The sequence below is a fragment of the Ciconia boyciana genome, chromosome 15, assembly GCF_034638445.1.
Source record: "Ciconia boyciana chromosome 15, ASM3463844v1, whole genome shotgun sequence".
In the NCBI taxonomy this organism is placed as follows: Eukaryota; Metazoa; Chordata; class Aves; order Ciconiiformes; family Ciconiidae; genus Ciconia; species Ciconia boyciana.
In genome coordinates, this window is record NC_132948.1 from 8,939,732 (window position 1) to 8,962,943 (window position 23,212).

General features: G+C 41.1%; 1 protein-coding gene and 2 long non-coding RNA genes across 4 annotated transcripts; 1 reads left to right on the forward strand and 2 right to left on the reverse strand.

Annotated features, from left to right (window-relative positions):
- Nucleotides 1-26: 26 nt before the first annotated feature.
- On the reverse strand, nucleotides 27-15,743 carry TCTN1 (tectonic family member 1). 2 transcript variants are annotated; one of them, XM_072879957.1, is made up of 15 exons: nucleotides 15,513-15,742; nucleotides 13,682-13,802; nucleotides 11,465-11,595; nucleotides 10,546-10,712; nucleotides 10,049-10,136; nucleotides 9,203-9,312; nucleotides 6,124-6,144; nucleotides 5,569-5,694; nucleotides 4,420-4,545; nucleotides 3,949-4,033; nucleotides 3,463-3,601; nucleotides 3,034-3,190; nucleotides 1,876-2,001; nucleotides 1,392-1,536; nucleotides 28-478 (listed from the first exon to the last, which is right to left on the reverse strand). In XM_072879957.1, exons 1-14 carry the CDS (start codon nucleotides 15,682-15,684, stop codon nucleotides 1,393-1,395), a joined length of 1,713 nt encoding a protein of 570 aa, XP_072736058.1. In that variant the 5' UTR covers nucleotides 15,685-15,742; the 3' UTR covers nucleotides 28-478; nucleotide 1,392. The 2 variants fall into 2 exon arrangements, with proteins under 2 accessions (XP_072736059.1, XP_072736058.1); XM_072879958.1 differs by lacking the exon at nucleotides 1,876-2,001 and having other exon boundaries at nucleotides 27-1,536; nucleotides 15,513-15,743.
- On the forward strand, nucleotides 15,138-22,360 carry LOC140659832 (uncharacterized). Its single transcript, XR_012045238.1, has 3 exons — nucleotides 15,138-15,312; nucleotides 16,650-17,095; nucleotides 21,123-22,360. It is a non-coding gene; the product is annotated as an uncharacterized lncRNA (long non-coding RNA).
- LOC140659831 (uncharacterized) lies at nucleotides 18,750-23,078 on the reverse strand. The gene is made up of 3 exons (XR_012045237.1): nucleotides 22,645-23,078; nucleotides 22,354-22,552; nucleotides 18,750-18,880 (listed from the first exon to the last, which is right to left on the reverse strand). It is a non-coding gene; the product is annotated as an uncharacterized lncRNA (long non-coding RNA).
- Nucleotides 23,079-23,212: the final 134 nt, after the last annotated feature.

The following is a 23,212-nucleotide window of genomic DNA, read 5'->3' on the forward strand; positions in this document are numbered from 1 at the left end:
ATAAAGACATGTCTTTACAAGCTATACATCCATAAAAGTACCACTTATTTTAAATAATTGAATTTTTCTGTGATAATGTTCTTTGTTTGCAACATCTTGTAGAAACTTGCAGTACAAATTATAAGAATCCAGGCTGAAAGGGTAATTTCTTCTCTACAGGCTGACCGTTCATCATTAGTACACCTCTTCTTTGCCAACCATTCTTTTCATATTGTTGGTAGTTTCCTCATTTCTGTTGCTGCTTGTGCCACTTTGTTATTTATATAATGTTCATTTTAAAAATACCAACATACCACTTCTTTAGTTGACAATCAAATCAGCACCAAAATAGAGGCAAACATGTGCCATCTTACGTCAAACAATGCCTTGTTCTCAGCAGCAGATTTCAGTTCTGGTACTGCGTTCTCTCATATCTTCTTCCATTTTTAAGTGTTCGTTTGCGGCCCGCTGGGCTACAAAGTTCTTTCTGCTTCCACAGCTCATAAATCAACACATTAAAAGAATTAGAATATGTAAGAATAGATATAGGTGAGTGGACTGCTGGGAACAGCTAAACTCCAGAAAAGCCATTAGAAAGCATCTTCTAAAGGACTAGGCTGTTGTTTGAACACAACATGAACTTTTTCAGGTACTAGAAGGTCCCTGTGGTGAGACTATTTTATAGTTAAAGAGTAAGATTCAGTAACTGGGAATTTTGAAAGGTGTTGACTGTAGCAGGCATCTCCAATTTATTTCAGCCAGAGTCAGCTGGAAGGGTCATTGAGCTTTTCTGAAAGCATCACTTAACTGTTCAGATTTTTAAAGAAAGGTAATTAATTAGTGGTTTGGGAAAAATAGCTAGAAATATGTGGCTTATTCATCTATGAAAATAGATAAAGCAGAGGCCTTATCTAATAGCACATGATTACCTTAATTAACAATTTAGCTCTGCTGTTCACAGAATAATGAAGTCTACTTTCCTTTGGAGCCGTACTGTGTCCCTGTGCTCTTCTCTTCCCCTCCTGCCTCCACAGTGCTAGGCAGGCAGCTTGGACTAGTGCTACTTCAGCACATCTGATGTGCTGGAAGGCTGGTGACTGTACGTGTGCTGACTGGCCAGCTAGAGCCACCATCAAGTTCATACTGCAACCTTTTTTCTTTTTGGCAGAGGTATAATTGGGAACTTTCCACTTAATGTGTTTTTTTTTCCTGCCTAAAGCTTCTGAGAACCCTCACAAAGGCTCACTCCTCTCTCTTGGCTGATTTTAACCCAGTGTGTCTAAAATTTAGAAGAAACTGATGGCCCATCACAGTGACTGGATAAACCTTGCTTCTTTAGGAAATGGACTAAAAATCAGAAAAAGCAGAAATGCAGGTGGTGTTGGTTGGGGTTTTTTTTGATGCATACTTACCTTAGAAAAATGGAAAGAAAAAATCAAAGGGTAACTTGGCATTAATGGTGGGCCAAGCTTTATAGCCTGGCTCTGCAGGTGAAGAAATATCAGTGAAAACAACAGAACTTGTTATAGGAATAGTCCTTTCCCTTCCTGAGGGAAGCTGCAATGAAAATACAAATGGGCATTAGCTTCAGTCTTCTCTTTGTACAACTGCTTTGTTTGGACTGGGTTATATTTTCAGCTGTTATTTGTAAAACTTTTTTTCATATACCGTTCCATGTTTCTTTTCATGAATTATATATAGATTTTTACTGAAGTGTGTTTTTGGCAGACAGCCCACAGTTGTGTTTGAGTTGGAACAGAAACTGTTGGGTATAATACATTCTAATACGAAATGCTACCTTTATCTAAGAGATTAACTGGGTCACTGTTGCCCAGCTGATACCTAAGCAAAACAAGCCATTCCTTTTATCTTAAATCCTGTAATTTAATTACATACCTGCTTCAATGTGGTGGTAGTGATCGTTGCTGTAACATTCACTATTCTGGCTTGTGGATTGACAAGGGAACCATATTTAGTCCACTTCACTTCTATTTCAAGTGATACTGGTATTTGGCATGAGCTCTGAAAAGTGTTATAAATTCTCTCATTGTCTGACTTATACAGAAGCAACCACATTAATTATTCATCTTATTAAACTGGCAGAATGCCTCTAGAAAGCTCACTCCAGGAAGTTACCAGAGCAACTACGCCATGCCTGTGCCCTGGACTGCTGTCTGTGCAGGCAGCACAGGTGCTTGCAGCCTTGGCTCAGGGCTGTCCCTGCAGTTTCTCCATAGGTGACAAACCAACTCTGTAACTGCACTTCAGGCAGGACTTTGGCTCTTAGTGATAGTGCTGAGCTGGCTCTTTTTAGTAGGAAGACTTATTTCAGTAATACCACTGGGACAGTAGAAAATCCTTAACTCTGCCAGGGCAGAATTTTGCAGCCTACAATCTTAAATATTTTTAGGTATTTCTTCTTGAACTGTCAAGTTTCTGGTTACAGAAATCATTCACTGTTTAGTTGCAAAAGCATGCAAGAAACCTATATACAAGCTGTCATTGAGAGGGTGCTGTCATTCAGCACCTGCCAAGCAGCACTGCCTACCACCAATAGCAGGAACTGCACTGCATCAGGAGGAAAAGGGCTAGTACAGAAGATGTTAAGAATAAATGTAGCATTTGGGTCACTCAAGTATACTGCTTCTGTACTTTAAAGGGTTCTTGCTATCTTACTCTAACCTGGCATAACAGCACCAAGGAGAAACACTGATTCTGTTACTTCACTCTTTCAACCTTACCTCTTGTGCTTCATCCCATCTGAACAGCAAGACTCTAAACTGTGGCTAGAACTCATTTTGTACCTAACATGTTGTCCTGATCCATAACTGAGGTGCCTGGATACCAGCTCGATTAAAAGAAACCCTGTATTCTACAGCAAGAGTGAAACTCCTCATTTGTGAATAGTCCAGGAGGACTTTCCTCCCGTTTGTTTCTGCATTTTTTTTTCCCATAGGTCTGAGAAACCTAAGCTGATGCTGCAGTGCAGGTACAGATCTCAGGAGAGAGCACAGTGAGAGTGAAGGGGGGTGGTGGTAGTCGTGTAACTTTCACCTGTTCTGAGGTGTGGAGGTGAGTTATTGGCACCCAGTCGAGCACATCCTGGGCTTGAGAATTTCCAAATGAGGCCACGTATTCAGGAAAGTTTTGTCCCTTCAGTAAATCTAGGAGGGTCTGAGTCAAAGGCTGGCATGTCATAGCTGCAGTAATTCTTCCAGGAAAAAAAAAAGATGAGTTAAAGCAAAATCCATTGGTTTGGCACAGTAATAATTTCTCCTTGCTCTCATGCACTCTTCAAGCCTTCTGGCTACAGCTGCTAATGTACACAATCTTTTCAAGAGAAAGACCATTGTTAATTAAATGACATTTTTTATAATTAAATACTCCTACAGCAGTATAAATGTCCCAGGACCTGAACAGATCCTAATGGAAAGGGTTGTCAGAGGGTTAAAAGCACTAAATAATTAAAAAAAGTCCTCTTACCGTAACTTACAGCCTGATATCATATTATAACCAAATAATATTGGGGTTCTGGCTCCCTGTGCTGCCAGACAGTCCTGGTTGGATGTACTTTGCAGAATGGTAAGTTGACTGTATTTGTTAGTATTCTGAATGATGCCAGATGTAACACAGTTAAAGGGAAATTCAATACTTGATGTATATCATGAAAAAAGAATCCTTAATTATATCTTTAAAATATATCTGAAAATGCTATAATAGCTCAAGACTCCTCTTACACTGTGAAGAAGCACTAGAGTGTACAATGAAGGTCTAAATCTACCTCACTAAAAAGTCCCGGGAGATTGCAGTCAGGACTGAGTCATTCACTACTTCTACAACATAGCCAAAAAAAGCACACTTTTACTTTTGTTAAAGAACAGATACATTTTATAGATGTCCATGCTAGAAAGTGTTTGTGAAGATGGACCAGAACAAGTGCTGCAAACAAAATTCTGATGTGGAAAGGATATCCTTGTGGCCGGAAGCCCGCTCTTATAGGCAGTCCAACAACATAACCAGGATTACCACTGAGAGGAACTGGCTTTGTATTTACCTGCAATGCAAATGTACAGTATTAGTTCTTACCCTGTACTGAAATGGTTGGAAAACACATAAATATTTCACTTATTTTAGGATTATTAACTGCCTTGAACAATGATAGTAGTAAGACTGCTCTGTAAGATTATAACAGTTCTCTAACATTGGGGCATGCTTTGCTTTCACTGGATACAGTTATACAGAGTCACAAGATAACTCTTCTAAATGTGGAAAAACAGACTTTGGAGACCTTTATTGCCCAGTTCTGAAATGCTGCCTCATTTGTGTATCCAGGGCAAGTTACATTTTACCTTGCTGCTAACAATTGTTCTGATTCAAGTTTTATAAGTTTTGTCATTAAATGTCTTTTAACAAGTCATCCGTAACACCTCTAGCAGTTACCTGAGTAAAGCTGATTTCGAAGCTCTGCTGTATTGAAAGTGCTTCTTTGTTAATTGCCCCCAAGACAAAAGAAGCAGCTGCTTCTATTATTTCTCCTGCGTCTGTGTATGTAATGTGATAACTCACCTGAAAATGAAACATTTTAGATATTAATTAGAACAAATACACAAGAGTATGAAACTAGAAAGAAGGAATTTAAAACTATATAAGTATTGTTTTCTTTCTTCCGTGCTTAAGAAACACCCCGCTACATGGTACAGATATACTATATCCTCAGTTGTAGTCAAGATGGGTGCAGAAAACAGGAGGAACTGAAGTACTGCTCAGTAGGTGGCTAGTCATTTTACAATGACTGTGCATTAAAACCACAAAGACCTGCCTCTGTATCCAAGGTAGCATATGCTTTTATAAGCACTGATACTTAGGGACTGATTAGGCACTTTCCCTCCAGATGCTGATCTGGCTTTCTCCTACAAATTAAGACACATGGGTTGGAAATACTGCCTATTTATTCTAGTTTGTCACTCATTTCCTGTCTGCAAAGGGAGAGAGTTTCAAGAAGAGCAAGAAAAAAGCTGTGGTCTGGTCTGACAGACAAAAACATGGCACTCACAAAGTAGCCATGTCGGCAGATTTACATATAAAGGACATAATTGTTACCAGACCAAGCCACTGATTAGCAATGGTAGGAAACAGATCTAGGGTTGGAGCCCCTTAAAAACTGACTTCTTGATAAACGTCTTCTAAGCATAAGCCCAACGTTCATCTATTTAAGACGAAAAGACTAGATGATTTGCACTGTGTATTCCTCTGTCTCTGCCACCACTGTGCCTGAAGTCATCTTCTCCCAAGCATAATGTAGATTCTAAACTCATGTTATTGTCTGTTATGTCATATACACACAGTAATAACAGAAAAGGATTTCATCCTGTCTCCGTGTTGTGTTGCATATAGTTATTATTTTGTTGCCAAACACTCTCTTTTATCCCAAAGTCAATGTTTCTCCTGTCACATTTGCTTTGGAGGTGTCACAATATATGGAAACTGTGCAAGGCATTTCTCACATCTTTGTAATTTCTGAATCAGAAATTATTTGATGCATACATGCTTTCTGTCAAACGTGAGGAGGAAAAGAACTGTCATACCTACCCCAAGAACTATATTTATGCACAGTTCATCCAAAATCACAGGAAGCCTGAGGACATCACTACCATTAAGTAAAGTCCGCATTCCATTCAGAGACTGGACAACTATGGACTGGACAGTAATATTAACCTGAAAAACAAATTCATGTCATTTCTGAATATTGTGTATAATTATTTTTGGCTTTTTCTGTATTATTACATTTGTGACCCTTTCGGGTTCTGTTCCACAGAGCCAGCAGTCAATAATCCTCTGAACAACTGCTATGTTACATGTATTGCTGAAGTTCAACAAAAGGTTCTATTTTTAAGCAACTAGAGAGAGTTACTTAAAAAGAGAGAGTTTTATGAGGGGAATGCATCAGGCTTAAATGTTTACAGGTAGCATATTATCTTGGAGTTGCTAAGTATCATTACTGATAGCAAACAATAGAAATGTTTTAATTTAAAGATTAAGGATAAAGTCCCTGTTCTGATGAAGTCAGTGAAAAACTCTCACTGACTATAATTGAAGTAAGAATTTTGCCCCCGGTTGTTCCAACCAAGTTAGAAGGATACTTACCATCTGACTTGATTTGGGTACCTAGAGGAGAATAAAAGAACAAATTCAAACAATAGCAAAGGTATGACCTATTACAAGTAGCAGTTAAGTAAAGCAGTTAAGGCTTAACTGCTTTGCCTATTTAACTCTCTGTCATTACAATAACTTTTACATCGTGGAAGTGATTGGATATACACTACAGTATCCAGGCAGTGTGAAAATAACCGCTATTCTTTGTGACTAGTAGGCAAAAATCTTATAGTCCAAGCCTCTTCTTCCCCTGACAGCAACTGGAAAATTTCTTAGTGACTTCCATCAGTTTTCCATCAGGCCTAGCTTTGACTACATTCCCAATAAATATACAGTGCATTCAGTAGATGAATCTAGTGTTTCCCTTGGACACTCTATTTGCAACTCAGAACTAAGAAACACTGAAAAAGTTTACTTGCATCAGAAAGGTGACCGGACAAAGGCGTCTCAGTTTGGCATGACTGTCATTGTGCACCATATCGTTTGACCTATCGAGGGCGTCAGAGAACATTGTTCCTATTGCAGATCTGTGCAAAAAACACTTGTTACACAGACTGCCAGTTTAGGAAGTCTGCCAGGCTGTTCGTACCCAAAGAAATTAAGAGCTTTTGTTGTCCCATTCTGACGGTAATGAGTCCATAGTTTCACAGTGTCTAAACAAAGAAATGAGAGGCATGTATCCCTCTTGTTACACAGCACGTGGACATGCACAGTTGCCCCATTGGAAAATTTCCACCAAATTTTAATGGAAAGGCAGAAATGTTGGACCAAGATCATCAATCATACCTGCAAAATACTCACATAGAGCAACATTTTGTCAAAAGTTTTATTTTTGTGACTTCCCAATGAGTGTTTGATTCACATCTTTGGGAAGGGACTGAAAATGGGACTCTGACCATGAAGCATGTTCTGCAGAATTATGACAAGATACAGAGACCAGTCTGCTCATCTAACATCATGGCAGGGAACACATTCCTATGAGCTGGAGACCTGAAGGTGATGCAGGTAAAGTCTGTCACACACTGTCACATATTTATATCAACATCCTGAGGTACAGCTCAGCCATTAGAATCACCTGTATGAATAAAAGTGCTTGTAAAGATTAGAGTCGTCCTTCAGGGAAGCAGGCTGTTTCTGACTGGGGCAGAGGGAATGCTCACCACTCCTAAAATTCTATTTATCTGTGACTAGGGTGATGAATTATGTTTCTGTAGGTCACTGGCAGACAGCACTCCAGCCACACTGCTGCCTCCCACTGACTCACCTTCCCACCAGCCAGGGAGGCAAGCAGGGGCAGGCAGCAGCGCGTTGCTTTGGCAGCTGCACAGTACACGCTAACCGTAGCATGAAACATCGCAACATTATGAGTATCTATCTTGGTTGAGGGTTCCAAGCACCCTAATGCCCCTTGAGTCTGCTGGACAGGCCAGGGTAGGGAGCAGAGATGAACTGCAACAATTACAGACCTTCATATCACTCGAGTTGCCCAGCCTGGCAGTGTATGGGCCCATAACGATGGGGTTTTCTGAAGGAACGGCTGTACCAGTCCTCTCACCCGGGGCTCCCAGCAAGCCTCCCTGGGTCGAAGTGTTTTGCCATTTCTTTTGCCGGCAGCTCCACCTGCTGGCACTGGAAGGCCTCCCTGCTCTGCCCTGTGACCACCCTGTCCTCAATACCAAGTAACTTCTCTATTATCACATCCCACCTTCAGCTCTTTTGGGAAGGGGAGTTTCCTACAGATCATCTCTAGCGTCTATTCAGCCTTCTCCAGCTCTTGTATCTGATCCTTCCTGAATCTCCAATGTACTTTGGACAGAAGTCTGACCTCTCCTGAGCTGGGCCATTGTAATTGGCAAACAGCATGTGGGTAATGTGTTACGGACTGTTCTAGTGAGGAAGGGGAATTAATCTTTTAATTCAAAAACATTCAGCTGCTTGGAGCCTGCCCTGACACATGCTTTTTATTTTCTGGTTCTGCAGCCACCCAGATTTGGTGCACATAGAAACACCCAAAGCCCTTCTGAGGCAGAGTTTTTTCCACCTCTTCCACAGTGGGATGATCAAAACCTAACATTTGTAAACAACTCTTTGCTGATTTCAATGAGGTCCTCAAAGATGAGGAGAATGATCCCACTTGTGAGAATGTGAACTACTTAGTGGGCTTTCCTTTACTGTTGATAGCTTTGGAATCTGTGAGGAGACTAGAAGGGGTCTTTAAGCAATGACTCACTACAGAGTACTAATTAAATTAATTTAAATAATCACATAAATTAAAAACATTTTAATGGTGGAGAGTATGCTGTTTCTTGATGACCTTTGGCTTCTGGAAGGAGCTATCAGATTAAGGTATTATGTATTTCAGTTTTAATTTTGCATGTGTGATTTCTTTGTCTTCCTGAATATCTGTAAAGGGGATTTATTTATACATAAGACATCATCCTCCAGTTCAAAAAGGAATTTAAAATTAAGCTTAGCTTTGAAAAATAACCACAGACTGGATTTGGTAGTAGGGTGGATACAAACAAACTTGTTCTCAGTGAGGTAAAAGGTCATGTTCTTTGAGGACTATAAGGAAGGCTTAGCCTGAATGGGCAATACCTTGCTATTAAAAACTGAGGCTTGTAAGAAAGGTATATATGCAGTGGACTAAAGCTTACACGTTCTTCTTTAATTACAAAGGTGTACCAACTCTTTAAAACCCAAACTTCTTAGAATTAGGCACTCTGGTAATAGGCTTCTTGGAAAAGCTTAAACATGCACAAAAGCATAAAACTGCTGCCATTGCAGCAAGCGCTAGCTCAGTGATACAAGCTTGTCTCTTCAAGACCATTATTTTTGTTGGCTAAGCAGAGAACAGTAAATGCTTCTGTTACCGAAGCTTAAAGTAAAAACAGTTCCAAATGCTTTCTGTATAAAAGTCTGTTGCATAGAGATATTTCTTTTCCCAACCCACAATTCAAAAATCCAAATAAAACACTGTATCCTTTAGTAAATATAAGTTACTTAATTCTGGAGACACAAAAAGATATGTAATATCAACAGTCAGCTGTATGTTTTGAATCATACTTACTGCTAAAATGCTGGAGTTGATATAGAACAGCATACTAACTGCTTGAATGTTGCCACATTTTTCCACACTTACCGATCTAATGCATTTTGTAGCCTGGTTTACTAAAAACCCTGGAAAAAAAGTCACAAAGTATTACTGAAGGAAATTAAAGAGTAATTATGAAAAGCAGAAATAAAAAACAATATAAGAACCTCCAATATAAGCAAAAGTGAAGGTAAATGTAATTTCTATTGCAGATAAGGTTTTATGTGAGCTATAAAGAATTATACTTTCTTAGATTCTCCAGAAATGCTATGAGACAAAATATTACTTCTTAACAATAGAAGCCTAATAAAAGGTAGAAGATTTATGACTTCATTTTTGAGATCTCTCTCAGTTCAGGAAACTGTGTGAAAGGTTAAAATGTAGGGCTCAAGCCTGCAAGTCTGACTTGACTTGCATTCAGGCTGTGAAAGGAACCTCATTGTACCAAAGCGACATCTTACAAAGGTTGCCCAGTTAGGTCTTGCTTTGTGTAATACCCTCTTCTCTCATGGTGTCATCTTTGTACTATTTTATTAAGCCAGTTATGCCAAATAAGATGTTTTATTGTTGGATAAATAACCCATTAACAGGACTCTCAAGGATTTACATATCTAACTTTGAATGTTTAATATAGATGCAATGCAGCTTCCAATCTATGTCTAAAAAACCCCCAGAGAAACAGAAGCTATTTGAAAAACATTTGTTCATGAATCTTTATCTGAATTTACATTTGTGTGTGTGCCAATTTACTGACTGATTAAGCTCAAGTCAGAGCAGCACACTCTAAAGCAAATAAACTGGAATTCAAATGCATTTTCTAACCTGCAGGATTCGCATCAGAGCACCAAGAGGAGACAACAGGACTAGGTAGTCTTAGAAACGCATCCACTGTCTGTATAGGAACACCATACTGCCAAATAAAACAATATATTCAAGTATATAGATGTGTTTCAGTCCATGGAAAGTTTTAGAGCATTTGTATTAACAATAAATCTGAATAAAAGAAGTACTTATTTCCACTATATCCGTCAATACTGCAGACTACTTTGTGCATCAATTCTTAAGCCACTGCTAACAGCTTTATGTTTACAATAGCAAAACAGCTACTTATTTTTCAAAGATCTTAAAAATCTAGTTCACTTCTTAAGTAAGCTAACACAAAATGCTACACTTCTTATTTTTACATTTCTATATTTAAAGACCAAAATAAAGTTTGTCTTTTCCAGAAGAACTGCATTTTTTAAAAAGCAGATGCAAACAATGCTCACTTGTTCTTTTATGGAACTATCTAATACTAATTGAATCAGATAATTATTTACCTCGTATCTGTAAGTTTCATTTGCATCAGAAGGATTTTGAGCATCTGTGTCCATATTCCAGCTGTCAGGCTCAGCACTGAAAGAAGCACTTCCAAACTGTTCAAGCAACTGATCAAAATTTTCAGAAGTAGGCATTTCAGGGGAACTGAAGGAGAATGCTTGTTTATCTGTCAAAATATTTTAGAGTGTGAGACAACTTTGAGGATAAAAGATATAGAAATAGTATTTAGTAACAATTTTTCCTTCTGGAGCTGTTAAAGACTCAGTTACAGAAAAATATCAACACAACTTTTAAGAAAAGCTTTTTCTTTTCTTTAACAGAAAAGCTAGGTGGTATCTTAATTCATCATTTCACCCAGACCCATGAAAGCACAAACTTAAACTTCAGGAAAGAGGTAAGTCCCTTTCTTTCAAAATCACATTTTCTAACAGCATATGTTCCAAAACAAAGACATGCCAATTGGTGTCTACAGTTTCCATGTGAAGTATTCAGATGACTACTGCACAGTCATAATCAAATTAAGAGAACATAGTACTGATCACTTCTTACTTTCCTGCAAGTCACTTCAAAGCTGGCCATAAAGGATTTTTACCACTGGTGACTTACATAGTTACAGTAACAGATCGGGAAGGAGTCAGTTTCCCATGAAACAACTTTAGATGTGATATATTGAGGATGCTAAATTCTTTAAAAAAACAAAAAACAATTTTTTTTTAAACAAAGAAGACTAAGAGTGTATGACATGTTTTAACTCCATAGTTTCACAAGTGAAAAGATTACAACATACAGACTGTGAGCATACAGAATAACCAGTTTTCTGACAGGTTTAGTTACTTTTAATTTTAGTCTGTTTCTGGTGCCTAAAGAGCTTATAAAAATAACAGCACAATGCTTAATATTGGCAACAACACTACTTACAGTTTGTAGCATGAATGCAGAAAACACTGGGATTGACTTGGTCGATTAATTTAAATATCCTTTCTGGTGGATTTGCTTCAACATCAAGTGAATATATAGCAGCTTTCTGACTACAAAGACGGCTGTCACCTCTGCAAACAATAATAATAAAATCAATGATCCACTAGAAATTAGTATTGGCCATATTTTAAAGTTCTTTTCATGTATTGAGGCAGCATCAAAAAAGCAGTAAAATTATTACTCTTTTTAACACAATTTGTATAGCAATTGTGCCTCCTTAGAAGGTTCATATTGTTTTATACTGTGTGCTTAGTAATAAATAATACAGAATTCTCCAACATGTTTTATCTAGCAGAGACAGCAGTGTGAGCAGGAACATGAAGAAAGGTAAGAGACAGACTGGGGGAAGGGAAGAGCCTGACAGTAATAATATTAGAGCTAAAATGACAAGTTGGATGGGATCCAAATGGTGCGAGACACCACAAATGCAGGGTGCACCACAGGCTATACACAGCCCAGAAGCACTTTTATTCATACAACACAAGTGGGAAGTATGACCTTTAGGGTAAGGTGATGGCATGTAGACCAGAAAAAAGGTCAGTTTCATGAATATTGCAATAATATTCACTTTGGAGGGGGGAGTGGGAAAAAGTCCTACTTGAGATGTACATAAAAGAAACGACAGAGTGAGAAACAGGGAGGTGAAATAACCCATCCAATCTAGGAAAAGTATTTGTAGATGTGCCATGGGTTCATCAACAACAGCCCAGAACTGCAGTAGGCTGCACAGCAAATGTGCCAGTTCATACCCTGAAGAGTACTGGTGTGTCCTACATGCTAGAAATACAAGATGATGATCCTTGTGAAACTGGTACTTAGGCAGAGTTAGAGCAGTCAAGGACAGATACTGAAGAAGTGTGGGAAATGATTTTTAGAAATAACTTTTTAAGTATGGAGTTAAAACTTTTCCATGAGATGAACCGTTTGTTAGTAGGATCACATCATAAATCAAACCCCTTTTTCCTCTGTTTCAGAGACCACATAGCCGCTCACTTGTGATCAGTCAAATCCTTTCAGTAACACACACAATTATGCAAATGCATATAAATCTAGATGTAAATAATGAGATCCACAATAACTGCAGTCATTGAAAATCCCATGGATTTTCATGCAAAATTAACATTTTACACAAAAGAATTTGGGGAAAGAAACACAACTTCATTTCATGCATTTCTAGTTGACAAAGACAGAATAGTCACCTGAGACAATTAAACTGTCACTCAGGAAGGCATTGATTAGACCTTTCTGATATATATAAATATCTATAAATGGGTAGCAGTAGTCATTGTGTGCAAGAACAATAAGAAAAGGCAGTCTGGGATGACTGCTAATTCAAATTTCAAAGCACTGAGAATACACCTTAGTGTTCAGATTGGCATAATTTATACAGAAGGTGGGCTGAAGAGCTGTACTTAGTGTTCTGAGAAGTCACCAAGAGATTTTTACATTACGATTTTGAAGCTCACTTAACTCCTTTTTGAGAAGATGAAATTGGGTGAAGGTGTTTTCAGATAAACTGTAAACAGCAAAGAAACAACTACTGGCATTGCTTTATTGATATAAGGTTACATTTTACTGTTTGTAAAGTGACAGACTGGCAGCAAGGCAGCAGGTTGGGACATTGACTTGTAAAACTAGGATCAGAACAATGCTCACACTACTTCATTAACTCCTGAATTGATCAAGTTTCTAGCTGATATCATAAACCGTAATGAAAGAGGTTACTGATAAATTGCTGATGACCTACGGAAGTGGCCAGATGGTCCCATGGTGTCAGCTTTCTGAACTTCCGGACACTGCATTATATTGATGGAAGTCTAAAGATGCATTATTCTTCCCCCAACAGAAGGCATCACCACCTAAGCGCCCACAGACAGTAGCACAGTGAAAGAGGAGAAAAGCAAGGAGCACGAGTTTAGAAAAGAGGGAATAACTGAATGAGAAATTGGGGTGGGAGACCAATTTGCTGTTCTACCTGGCTGGGGCCTGAAGGTTACAGGCAAAGTGCAGGAAAGACTGGTGAAAGGGTAGGCAGCAGTTAGGATGACAGGGAGGAGGGGGGTTAGGAATTGGTAAGAGGAGAGGATAGAGCCCTTACAAATGCATGCAGCAAATAAAACAGGACTTTGTATTTCATATAGCTATTTATCCACTTACATGACAAGAGGAATTGAACATGTAGTAAAGAGACTGAAATCTGCTGCACTGCAATCAGGGTCACAGCAGCAATTTACATCACACTGTGCCACCAACAGATCACAAACACACAGCTTGGCAACTGGAGGAGAGATTTAAATTTGAATTAGTATTGGAACTTTACACATTACAGCATGTTCCCTAACACTTTCATTTTTCACCTCCCCTTATTTTTGACAATGGTCAAAAGTCTATATCCAAATTCACATGCTTTTTTTTTTTAAGTAATTTTTAAAAGCTATCTTTTCTGCTATTTAGCAAACCTATTTGGAACACAATAACAAAACCAAGGGCATATTAAAATCTGGTGGTGTGTTCCCTGTGAAATCAAAAAAGCAACTTGAGTTAACAGGAAATTTGAAAGTATGAAAATATACTCAGCTCTGCAGAGGTAAAAAAAAAAAAAGATACAAACCAGGTATGCTTATCTACTTGTTTCAGCTTATTGGGGAAAAAAAAGAAACATTTTGATAGAGCAGTGAGATGTTTATAAGTATTGAGAATGTCCCACAGTCCAGTAATATATTTTCCTGATGTGCCAACATAACCATCGTTGACTTCTTTGAAATTGTTTTTTCTGTCTAATAATACAGAAAGTAATTGCTAGCAATACTGTAAACTGTCTCAATAAAATACATTTTGCAACTTCTTAAAACATTCTTAGTTTTTCAAGTTTATAAATTCAAAGAGCAGATATTACTCTGCTGAACTGTTTAGGAGAGTTGCTGTGCTATAACAAATCTAAACTTAAAAATAGCACAGAATGTAGGAAATTGAGACCAGTGCTCCGTAGGCAAGACATTCAAAGAATGCTCATTTTCATAACTACTGCTGCTTTTATTTCAACTTGACTGTTGCCCATTTCTCTACAGCCTCCTGGATGCTCTCTGACCATCTGAACAATATCCAGGCACTTCCTGGAATCTCTGAAGTTTTGACTGTTCTGTTAGCTGAGTTTAGCACTGTAATTCTTAGCTCACCTTGTAAAGAAGAGAAGTTTAAACATGGATGATTAGATAGGGCAGTTATGTCTCTGAGATCAGGGATTTAAGTCTCTTTTCCCTAAGGAGGCATGCAGTGGGACAACGTTTAATTTTGCAAGTAATATAGGGAAGCTGAATTGATGGCAACAACACTGGGAAATCAAAAGTTAAATAAAAGTATACCTGCCAATTAGAAGACAGTGGGAAGCACCTTCTGATAGCACAGTAACAAAATTTGTGATCTATATTGCCATAGCACCACTATATATCCACAAAGCTGGGGATGAATTAGGAGTCTTAGGGCAAACTGTGTACATATCCAGCTTAGCGTGCAAGTGGAGATTTCCAAGCACATCCAGATGAGGCTGGGCCTCCTCTGAGAGGCCTAGCTCTGCCCTGTGGGCTCAGAACAGGGTGCTGGGTGGGCAGGAGAGCTTGCCCTCTGTCAGCACAGACTCACAGGGCTGTGCATGCTGGGATCAGCATGCCCGGTACCCGAAGGCTGTGTAGGGCTTGCTGAGCCTGCCTTTCTGAGGAGGCTCTGAGCCTTGTCCGGAGTGGAGTGGTGCTAGAGAGGGGTACTCAGAGCAGCACTGCAGCACAGCCCCGGTAAGTCCCCGGGGGACCCCACGGAGAAGCAGGGCAGCTGTCGCGCAGGCTTGTCCCCACCCCGGGTGGCTGCAATGGGAGCCGGAGGAGGACAAGGGCCCAGCGACAAGAGGAGGCCTGAAAGAGGCCGTGAGCGGGGCTTCCCTTAGCCCGGGAAGAGCCGCCGGTGCCCCGCAGACCCCGCCCCACCGGGCACCCACCGTCCGTGACCGGGGCCGGCCCGCTGCGGGGCCGCGCCCAGGCGGCAGCGCGGGTCTCCGGTGGCGCCACGGGGCCCGCCGCACTGCCCGCGGGCTCCACGCTCGGCTCTGCAGTCTGGAGCGGCGGGGGGAGGAGGAGGAGGAGGGCCCCAAGCCTCAGGGCCGCCGCCATGGCGCCTGCTCCCGGGCCGCCCCTAGCAACGGCACGGTTACCAGGGAACGCGGAGCATCACGGGAAGGGCGCGTTCCGCCCCTCCCCGGGGCATCACGGGAAACAGGGGGTCTGCGGCCGCGGGGCACGATGGGAAGGGGGTTGTGCACCTCGGGCACCATGGCGGGAGGCGAGGGGAGGTTGGGTCCTGGCGAGGCAGTACTGCGGCCGAGGCTGGCCGCCATCTCCCGCCATCCTCAGCCTCCCTCAGCGCAGGAAGATTTGGGGTGAGGCCCCACGCTAGGCCTTTGGCTGGACACGGCCTCCTGTGAGGCTGCCGCGCTCGCCTCGCCACTGCCATCGTGGTGGTCTCAGGTGCCCACTCCTGCCACCCAGCCTCTTCAGAAACAGCCTAGCGTGGTGGTAAATCCGGGTGTCGGTGGCCCCTCAGTACCAAGCCAAGGGCAATAGGAAAAGGTTTAAGGTGTAGCGACCTAAGTGTAAGCCATGTACGTGGTTTGGGCAAAAATGCTATTGGAAGGCCATACACAAAAAAACCATATGTGAGGAATGGCCCCTTGTGAGCTATAAAATTCTACGTTTAGCATATTTTTTCAACTTTGTTTTTAGCAATCTGCTTTTCTTAAACTAATTTTTAAAGTCTTACCAATTTCTTTCTCCTTTTGAAAATGCCATGGGTCCTTAATGCTCAGTGTGCATATTCATTAATTAATCTTGTTAGTAATCTTGCAATATATACGGTATTTTTCTACTAATTTGGAAAACCTGAGCTACAGAGTGACTAAGTGATCAAGGTTCCTTAAGGTTATCTCACAAATGTTAACATCCAGGCTTCAGTTCCAACCAAGAGATGACTTTTTAAAATTAAAGGTTTGTCTTCTGCATTATCTGATCAAAAGCAACTTTACATTTGTTCCTGCATCAGACTGACCAGTACATCATCACACGGTGTTTCTTATGACCAGGTTCATAACTATTGTCTTGAAGGGAAGCCAACAAAAGCTTTAAGACCGCAAGGGGGCACATTCTCTTCTACGTTTACTAAACTTGACTGCTCCCTGTGCCAGTCACAACATCTGAACAGCACAACTTCACGCTGCATGCAAATTTAGTACGTTGGAGATGTTCCAGCTTGTGTTGAAAACTGAAATAATTCCACAGTGCGTACAGCGTCTTTTGTCACTTCTGTTGCCCAAGAGCCAATTATTGACAAAGGTGTTGATGAGTTATGCAAGACAGACTATTGCCTGCCTCACACAGTAGAAGGCTACCAATGTCATTTGGTATTATCAAAGAGCACAGCTGGTAACTTAGGATGGATTTGAAATAGCTCCGTATCGCATGGCAAAATCCTGGAGTCATCCTTCCCCTTGGAAAGACCTCATTCTTCTAAGGACATGGTGACATGAAGGTGAGAATCCAGTGTATTCCCTTGTACTTCAGGCGTCTGTGTGCCTCACGTGCAATAATAGCTTCACCTTGGTCTCCATTCTGCATTCCTTCTGTTAAGTATAACCCAAAGTTACTGTATTTGCCTCCTTCCTCGGGGAAGAACAACTGATGTGGTTAGTCTCTTTGTTTCTTTGCTGTTTCTAAGATTATTTTGATTCGATTGGAAACATTCATGCATTTCCTTTCAGTAAGGTTTCCTAAATGATGTTACTAGTGTTGGGGGTTTTTTTCCGGGCTTGAAGAGTAACAGTAACTTCAAGTACACTTTGTTTTGAAAAGTGACTGTAAAAATGGCATCATAGGACTCCTCCTTTTTGCTTCTCACTAAGGCTGTGCCAGGACTGGCTGCAGCCATAGAACAGAATATATGCCTATATTTGGAGGAAATAATGGGAATCTTTAAAAAGCAGTAACTTTCATTGTCCCATAGTAGAAAAACATGTTGACTTTGCCAGTTTACTCACTTAGATTTGCATATTCGTAGCTACATTCAGGACAGATATTGGTGCACGACTCTGAAAACTCTAGTGTCTTTGGCCTTGCTTAATAAAATAGATAGTCAGAGGTTGTAGAAGTCAGCCAAGGACCTGTTCACAGCTAGCAGAGTTAGAAGTCTTGCAGCTTCAAGAAGGAGGCCTTAGGGAGGGAACAGTGCTACATAAAGGAGGCTTGTTCTCCTGCCTGTTAAAAGGCAAGTGAAGCTCTTTACTTTTGTCACTATTAAGTGAGTGAAGTTTCCGCATCCTCTTGCTTGAGGGAAAGTAAAACAGATTTTGGAGTTTTATTTCTAATTGCTGTGGTGCTTGTCCCAGCTGGGAGAAGCAAGCCTGTAGGAAGGAACAGTTTGAGCACATGGCTGTGCTCTCCTTTGCTGCCATGTGTTTGAGATCAGACCTCTTTCTGGGTGAAGCTGACTTAGGGGCTTACAGTCCCTTGAACTTCCTTGACTAATCTCCCATATATGACATATGCTCAATTAACAAGGATGAAGATGCTTCTCCTACCTAGAAGTCCTGCAAATTTTGAAACTTGGAGTTTAGTTTGCAGACTTGGAGGGAGAGTGGTGCTTAGTTTATTGTTTATCATCACTGGTCCTATTCTGTCTTCTGTATCACTTGTTCAACTGCAGTGTCATGAGATGAGATAATTAATATTGAAGCACCCCTACTTGTTAGTTTACACGTTTCCGATGCATTTAAAATCAGTAATAAGGGCTGTTGACAATGCACAAGGGAAAATACAATTTAATACATTCTTTTTGCATCCAGAATTACTTTGCAAAGCTGATGGTGCACAGGGGACCAGACTCCTAGATGAAAACCAAACCTTGCTGAAATCTGTGAGCTATTCCGAAGCACAGATTGCACCCTGAATGCATGTGGGCAGGAGCTGGATTAATAAGGCGGTATTATTTCTTACTGCGTCTATCATTGAAATAGAATAGTTCTGGGCAACTGTTCAATAGCAAAGTACAAGATAATTAATCTGGTTTTCTTATGACCTTTTTTTTTTTCAGAAGTAAGTTAGGGCTTTACTCAGACCAACAGTTCACCTAAACCCATCTCCAATACTTGCTGTAAAAGAAGAATAGGATGAACACAGCTGTTGTGTCCCTTCAGTTTCCTCTTTATTAATGTTTAAGTGACTAACTCTGAATTCCTTAACTGTAGGATGTGATAGTTCAATAGTCTTGATGCCTCTCCAGCAATATGTACACACAAACAGAATGCAGTAAGTAAAGTCCCTGCAGAAAGAAACATAAAGAAAATAGAAGAAAAATCACCTTTGTCATACAGAGAAGAAAGGCAAGACAAAAGTCAAGTATAAGAAAAACCATTTGAAAAATCCCACCACCACAAAAAACACCCTTGTGTTAGACCTCTGAAGCAGGTTCCAAAGAGCAAACTCCACAGTGTGTAGGACAAGATCAGGACGTTAATAAATAATGCATGTTCTCCATCACAGAGATTTTAATTTATCCTATCAATGTGAGTTAATTAATAATTAAAGAGGGCACTGTGATCCTCATGTGGGAGGTCCTACAAAATGAAAATTCAAGCAGTTTAAGATGTGGTAGATTGCTGTCTATTAAAAAACATGTTAAAGGATTTACTATATTACTATTTTAATTATATTTTAAGCAGCAAGATTTTGATGCGCATTTAAGCATTATAGCGTGGCATTTGCAATCCAAACATTGCAGGATTAAGTCCCATCAAGTACAGTAAAACCAGGGGAAGCAACTGATTATAAACACAAATAAAACTAACACAGATGTCTTTTATGAAATGCTAAGACTAAGCAAAAAGCACTACTTGTATTTCAGTTTCTCTCATCCAAGCTTATTTTAATAATTCAGTTAAATTTAAATTTTTAACAGTATAACTTTCACCACAGCCCCTCCCTTTTAAAATTACTTGAGATTTAAATAATTTAATTACTTTTACACATACAAAATTATTGCTGTTCCTCAGAACAAAGACACTAGAATTTTCAGAACAGTGCACCAATATCTGTGCCGAACATAGCTATGAATATACAAATCTAAGTGAGTAAACTGGTAAAGTCAACATGTTTCTCTGCAGCGGGTCAATGACAGAAATTCTGCCCATGGACACATATCCTTTTGATTAAACAGTTTAATTTTCTTTTTGGACATTTAAACTAACTCAGAGTAGAATTAGCTTAATAACCATGGTCTTCACAAATTATGATGGACAAGGTGTTCAAGCTATTTGCTGGCTGAATGTGTGCTGCTCTTTCTGAACACACCGTATACGAGGCTTTTAACTGACTCAGGTTTTAGTGTTAGGAAGTTTTAGTAATAAAAAATGCTCAACAGAGTTACTGTTATGAAAGAGCTTCTCTAGGAAGTGGTATAATTCCTGTTACTTTAAACTTTTAAAATGAGGAGAAAATCCTAAGAGGAAACAGTTTTATACGTGCATTACTTGATCTAAATATGTGTTTTCAGCTTGATGCCATTCAAAACAATTTTACCACTGACCAAAAGTCACAGTCACCATTAAACTACAATAGTTTGTATTTTTTAGAGAAGCTGGATGACTTGGCTGAGGTTCTAAAGGAATTGAGGGAGAAACTGATACACAAAATAAATCAGCTCTTCAGGATTTCAGACAGCTAGGATTTGGGAGGTCCTAGTTCCCCATCCTGAGATGGTGATCTTCTGACTCTGCACCTTCTCTTGACTCTTCCACGTGAAGTCTGGTATTGTTGTCCTTTTCACATTAGTTTTCTGTGTGATGCTAACTATGCTGTCTGAATGTCTTTGTCTTTTCAAGGCAAACATTGGTTTTGCTCTATGGCAAATGACTTTAAAAATTCAAGGGGACAGGCATTTTTAATTAGAGTCAAAACAAAGTCAAATAAGGCTGAAATAAACTGCATTCTGGTCTAGCACAGCATTAGCCCTTAAATAAATAGTGAGAAGCCTGGGCTGTCTCTGTACGGCAGATGGCATTACAGGTAATATTTATCATACTCCAATCCCAAGGCTAAGATAGCAGGGAGGGAAGATTGACGTCAGCTACGAGTGAATCAGTCTTAATACAAGCTGAAAAACTGCTTGTGCCTTCAACAGTTGATTACATTGTGCCGCACTTCTGCTTAGCGCTCCCTGTTGCATTTATTAGTCTGAGCAAGCCTAGCAGGAAGAGTTCATTTTGTTTTGCAGCTTAAATGAACTGATGTAAATGGATCTTGGACTTTGAGGTGGGAAGATTACACCCAGCTGCAGTAACCAGGGGGATGCCCTTTGCCCCAGTTTTTGTGCCAAATTTGTGCATTTGAGAATTTTAAACAAATACCACTTGGCAGCATATCGGCCCTCGGGTACGAGAATGAGTGAGACAGCGGGGCATGTACTAGGAGGGATTTACAGGGAGATCTATCAGGACTGATACTGAAGAGCGGGGAAAACCAATTCTGTCCTGTTTCATTAAAAATGGTTGTTCTTTGTCTCACAGGAGCCGAGTGATCCTCTGAATGAAAACCAATAGCAATTTTTCATCTGGGTACAGCGTCATCGTGCGGGAGTGAAAGAGTTCAGCAAAGGTTACTAATTATCACGTAAATGATGTAGTCTTCCTTGGCTGTCTGGGCAGACCTGGTTGGGTGACCAGGGATGGAGGGAGTACGAACTGCTCATGGTATGCCTTGGCTTGGGAGCCCTTCCCAAGCACGGAGTCATGCTCTGCCAAGTGTCTTTGACAGCCTTGCGCTCATACCAAGTTTCCCATGGCTGATTGGCAAAGCGGTACTGAGAGCATCCCGTCCAGCTCTGGGAAACACGTTGTGATGAGACGTGGAGAACTTGGGTTTAATTGGAAGCATGGTGGGAGGTCACAGGTTGAGAAGCAACGCACACCCAGCCACTGTAGGACAGATCACCGTGCGCTAACCAGAGCTGCTTTGGGGCACCCTGGCACTGTAGGCAGTATTGAAATCTGCTGCGTTAAAGAAAAGGGGTTAGGCCAGGCTGGACTTACCCTAGAAGGGACCTGGACAAGGAAGAAGAAGGAGAATGAGGGGAGGGAAAGAATGACTCTGTGGGGGAAACTCTGAAAATATGTGCTTCCCTTTCCTGCTAGAGGTACGGGAGGGTGTGAGGCAGCAACGTTTGCTGCTGGGGAGAGCTACTTTGCAAGTACTGTTTGTCTTCTCACACACCCCGATGGGCCTTGGCAGCAGCACACCCTTATCTCCAGCATGTTGGCAAATTCGGCTATGTGGCAATTTCCTAATTCACCAAGGCTGGGCCTGGGCTGCTCTTTGTGTTCACTGCACTTTCCTTCTCCCCATTCTAATGGGCAGATTAATTTTTTGATAAGTTTGGATACAATTTCAGCTTTAGGTGGAAAAATTTCATGCATTGCTTAAGCCCTTAGCAGTTTAAAGGGGAGGAATATTGGCTCCACCAAGATACACAGCAATGAAATGCCTACCGTCTCTTAATGCTATCGTAATGACGTGCTTCAATAATGTTCCCTGTGGGTTGGGTCTGTGGAGTACGCCACACAGCTTTTCCTTTCGCTGGAGTCAGCTTGGGGTTCAGGTTTCACACCTACCTCTGCTTTATTTACACCCATCTACTGTTTTGTTATTTACATATCTCGGGTTATATAACGCAGCAGCCGCCTCTTTACACGTGTGAATGTGGAGGCACTAAATGAATTTGCACAGGTTGTGCAGAGCTACCTGCTAGGAACTTCCAGAGGGACAAGCCATTTCGCACACCCACAAGTAGCACGGAAAACTGAGCTGCAGAAGAAAAGGAATCGGGTGTTTTTCAACATGGTGGGTCTTTAAAATGTTGATGTCTTGAAGTTGTTGATGTTTTTGAAGTTGTCCAGGGGGACAGCTGAAAGCTGGCTCGCTGCCTTTCTATCACGCTCACCTGCAATTAAAATAATGTTAGTGTTTTTTGTGTGGTGACTGCTTACCACAGCCTTCTCGTGAGGGTTTTGTTTGGCATCTCGTGTCCCTTACCCAGAAATGGATTAACGCTCCGCACTTTCGTGATTTCCACAGAAACCACACAAACATCACGCGCCGTAGTGAGCTGGCTCTCTCCCTGACTGCAGCCCGCTGGGGAAAACAGGAGGAGTTGTCCTTTAAAAATAAATTTTTGTGTGGTATGACTCACATAACCGTCCTTAATAGCCAGAAAGTACAAACGGCCACCGAGTCCCGTCAAGTTATGTGGAGCACGCGAGACATGCGGCCTGATATGGGCGTGGAGGCAAGTATCTGGGTTAGGCGCAGCCTCGCTCGCCCCCATGTTGAAAGCGTAATTGGAATAATTACAAGTAAAAGGGCAGCAAGCGGGGGAGCCGTCTCCCCGGCCCCCACCGACACCGCCGTTTGGGGGCCGCGGGGAGCGGCCCCGCTCGGCCCCGCCGTGCCGCAGCCGCCGCCGCGGGGGCTGCCGGGAGCCGCCCGGTGTTATTGTCCCGCAGCATGCAAATGAGGCGCGGCGCGGAGCCAATGGGGGCGGTCGCCGGCCGCTGCGCAAGCGCGCTGGGGGTGGGGCGGGGCTGACCTCGCCGCCCGCTCG